The sequence below is a fragment of the Meleagris gallopavo genome, chromosome 8 (assembly GCF_000146605.3).
Source record: "Meleagris gallopavo isolate NT-WF06-2002-E0010 breed Aviagen turkey brand Nicholas breeding stock chromosome 8, Turkey_5.1, whole genome shotgun sequence".
Classification (NCBI taxonomy): domain Eukaryota; kingdom Metazoa; phylum Chordata; class Aves; order Galliformes; family Phasianidae; genus Meleagris; species Meleagris gallopavo.
Genome location: NC_015018.2, coordinates 19,773,017 through 19,777,108, shown reverse-complemented (window position 1 = coordinate 19,777,108; position 4,092 = coordinate 19,773,017). Strand labels below are relative to the sequence as shown.

The 4,092-nt window shown below is 43.0% G+C and overlaps 1 protein-coding gene across 1 annotated transcript in view; it reads left to right on the top strand.

Moving 5' to 3' along the window:
* The first annotated feature begins 1,443 nt into the window (after positions 1-1,443).
* Positions 1,444-4,092, top strand: part of FFAR4 (free fatty acid receptor 4) — a 6,930-nt gene continuing 4,281 nt past the window's right edge. The window contains exons 1-2 of the mRNA XM_010714551.3: positions 1,444-2,831; positions 3,252-3,380. Coding sequence (XP_010712853.1) covers positions 2,301-2,831; positions 3,252-3,380 — 660 coding nt within the window. The 5' untranslated portion in view covers positions 1,444-2,300. The remainder of the gene's footprint in view (positions 2,832-3,251; positions 3,381-4,092) is intronic.

The window sequence follows — 4,092 nt, the reverse complement described above, 5'->3', positions numbered from 1 at the left end:
TCTCTGTGTTTCATTGCTTCTGAATGTAAAGTAGGTTGAAAAAATGATACATTGTAACAGGTTTCCAAGCATTTTGCTAATCACTTCCTGTTCATAAGCATACATGGACTATATACTGCACACAGCACCCACCTATTACAGTAATGCAAGAGTAGCTATATTGAGGTTACGATTCCTCCCTTCCTCAGATTTCACGTTGTGATGGTTGCTATGATTGTAGCTATCCATGGCAAATATAGCTTTTATAATTCATGGATGGAAAAGTATTATTTTAGGTAAATGGATCCATTAGACCCATGAATAATCAGTCTTTCTTTTGTTTTTTTGTTTTTTGTTTTTTTTTGTACAAGGAACTCCAATTCATTTGATAACACCCCACTGTAATATGCTTAATTTTTTTATACACCTCTGTAGTCCCCTTGTACCTTGGACAGTATTTTGTGCAGATAGCAGTGTGCAACTCATTCACTGATGGCATTCTGAAAGTAGCATTTTACTTTGCTACTCCTGAGTAACAACTGGTTTATACCAAAGAGAGCTCTTGTTCACATCTAAGGACAAAAGCTAAAGATAACCCTTTCTAAATATCAACAATATGTCCTGATAATTCTCAGCATCATCCATTTTCAAACATTTGGTTCATTTATGGCATTCTTTTCCTTTCTGATGGAGCACATCTTAACTTCTTGAATAATGCTGCTTTGGATATTTTGCTCCCTATTTTATTTCCCCCATTCTGTTTCAAGTGTGTTCACTTTACCCTCAGTTGATAGGATCAGGTTCTGATTTAATTTTTCATTGATACCAAAGGGGCTGAAGATTCTACTCATGATTTTCATTAATCTGTGCTACTGTTTGTCTGCTGCTCACTACATATTCCTTTAATGCCTTACAAGTTTTTGCACAGGCACAAGCTTCTAAACAATGGCTCTTTCCCACATCCCAGTCCTTATTCAGAACTGGTCACATCACTGCTACTGCCATTTGCCCACAACTTTGGGACTAGCTTGTCAGCTTGTATAAAGTCCCAGGCCTATGAGGTTGGGGAAGGTATCTGCTGTTTTTAAAGATTTACTATGTATTTTACAGGATCAGCCCATGGCAGAACCAATATAAACTGTGGCCAGGGTTCTGGCATCCCCACTAATGCCATTAAGTAACAGGTTCACTGCAGAGATCACATCCACAACACTGCAAAAGCAATGTCTCCTTAAGAAGCTGTGCTGATACATCAGCTTGGAACAACATTCACTTAGAGGTGTAGCTCCATATGCCAAAGCCTGTAACAGAAACATTAAGCACTTGCATTGGCACTGAATAAAACACTCACCTAGAGCTGTCTGAAGTTATACAACTGTTTACACAGTTCCTGAAAACATTTTATCTTCTTTTACGAGGCATTATCTGCTTGATTTTGACCATTTATATGCTTCACTCCCAGCCCGGAGTGTAAGCAGGAAGGCCACCTCTAGCATTTGAGCAACTGCTCTCAGAAGTTAACATCCTGAGAAAAGATGGTATTTTCTACTTATGTCTAGATTAACAAGGCTTCTTTGCCAGAACAGGTAGGACTCTAGCTCAACCTAGTGTAAGAATTCCAAAAACCAGTATTGTGACATCTCCCCTCCATACAGGACTACAGTTAATACAAGCAGTACACGACCACATTTCAAAGGTCCCTGCCAAGACACGAGGAAATCATTACATCCCTCTTCTTTTACCTTATAACAGAGCTTGTTTTCCTGCCTCCCAAGACAAGCTTGCACAGCCATTCCTGCTTGAAAGCCCCTCTGGGGCTTCTGTTTCACCCTGTGTTTGTGCTTTCAGCAGAAGGGAGCATCTTGGAGCAGCCTGCAAGGCCTCCCCAGCTCACTCAGAACCTAAAGAGCCTGTCTGAAAGCAGGGCTGTCATGAGGGAAGTGGCCAGGCACAGGTCCCCTTGGCATGGAGGTTCCACCGCTCAGCCCCACGCCCTCACTGGGGAGGTGTCAGGAGGCCCCACTCACACCCAGCCCGTCGCTGCCTCCCCATGCACGCGGCCTCACCTTTGTGTGAGCTGTGCTGTGTTTACCCTCCCACTTCCTTGTTGCACTGCAGTATGAGGGCCATAAACTGTATGGCTGGCACAGCTGAGCCTTCAGCGGCACAGACGGAAGGAAGAAGAGGAGGGGGATGGCAGCCAGCTCCCCGCCCTGTGTCAGAGCACCCCAGGTGCCACCGTGGTGGTTGGGAGTGCAGCCCTTCCCCTAGGGATGGTGCCGCTGCCTGCAGCAGCACTCTGATGCTCACCAGCCACCCTCATGGTCGGGGCTGAGTGCACACCAGGGGAGAACAAGACTTACTTCCCATTCTTCTCAGACTTCAGGGATGGCAACGTGACGGCCCTGCGTGTTGGTGAGTTGACTGCGCTGGGCTCCGTCTTCCTGCTGGCCTTAGTGGGCAACATCTGGGGCATCTGCCTGCTGGTGTGGCGGCAGCAACGGCTGTGTGCTGCCAACTACCTCGTCCTCAACCTCTTCTGTGCCGACCTGCTCTTCATCACCGCCATCCCGTTCATTGGCATCGTGCGCTGGACTGAGACCTGGGTGTTGGGCGACGTCATCTGCCACATGCTCTTCTATGTGATGACCCTCAGTGGCACTGTTGTCATTGTCTCTCTCTCAGCCGTCAGCCTGGAGAGGGTCATCAGCATCGCTCGGCTGCATCACACTGCCTTTCGGCGCCGCAAGCTGCTGGCTGCTGTCCTCTTCATCTGGGGCTTTGCCGCTATTGTCACCTTGCCGCTCTGCTGCTTCTTCACTGTGGTGCAGCTGCCCAGTGTTACTGGTGAGGTAAGGGTAAAAGCTGGACTGCCACCCAGCACGTGTACTTGCCTGTGTACAAAGTGGCCATGCATAGGTTTTTCATTCTGGTATTTTGAAATGCATGCAAAAGTATATCCAACATGACACTCAAATACACTATTAAGTCTGTATATGTTCCTATCTCAAAGTTGCTGTTAGCGTATGATATGGAATTTACGGCGGTAGGTAGATTGTGAACAATTCATCTAACTTATCTATTTGTAGATATGTGGGCTTTTAAAAATATAAAGTAATACAGTAATCGACGGCTTTGCTTGAATGGGAAGTTTTCACAGATTCAGTTTAGGCTGCAGTCAGTTTTTCCTTCGGCACACAGAGAGATAAATAGAACATAATAGGAAAAATAACTGTAGAATGTTCATTTTCTTCTTTTTCCTTTGTAAACAGGAGATTCATATTTGTACCTTGGATTGGCCCAGCCATGCAGGAGAAATAGTCTGGGATGTGACCTATGCTATTGTTGTCTTTTTAATACCAGGATTAATCATTGTCATCAGTTATTCCAAAATCTTACAGGTATTTTTAAAATTTTGCTATAGAACAAATAAACAGTAATTCATTAGGCATCAATGTATCATCTTTGTATATAAGTACACCTAAAGAGTATGTGCATTATTTGCTCAGGTAGAAGAGCATGTGATAAAAATAAAGCATTTCAACCTGTAAATAACAGTCTGTACTTTTCAACTGGGGACATACTTGAACATCACATTACCAGAAGACCAATATAAAATTTGTCCTTCATTTATATATAGTATTTAATACTTGTATCCATTTATGTGTTATTCATATTTAAAGACTGTCAAACTTTTAAATGCTTAAAGACTTTAGTATCAGAAATAATATAAAACTGGATCTTGCATTCCTTAAGCTTAAACCATAGGGACTCACAAGAGAGTTGGAAAGCAAAGAAAGGCAGGACTAGAAACAAAAATTCTTCCCATTTTAGATCTACTGATTTTCTGCTTTCTGCATATGTTTGTAGCTCACAGGTTTTACTAGAGTACTCTTACTTCTCTACAGCTTCTGACTTTGCAGACAAAGACTGTAAACTAAGTACTCGGCATCCATGCTCTTTCTGAGTAGATGTTGAAATATAAGACCAAGACACCAGGCATCACAGTGTATATTCTAAAAAAACCTTTTTTCATATCCCTTACTCTTCAAAAAGCTAGGTAGGAAAGGAATTAGAAAACTTGAAACTAAGTGCTGGAATGCCTGTTTTTTT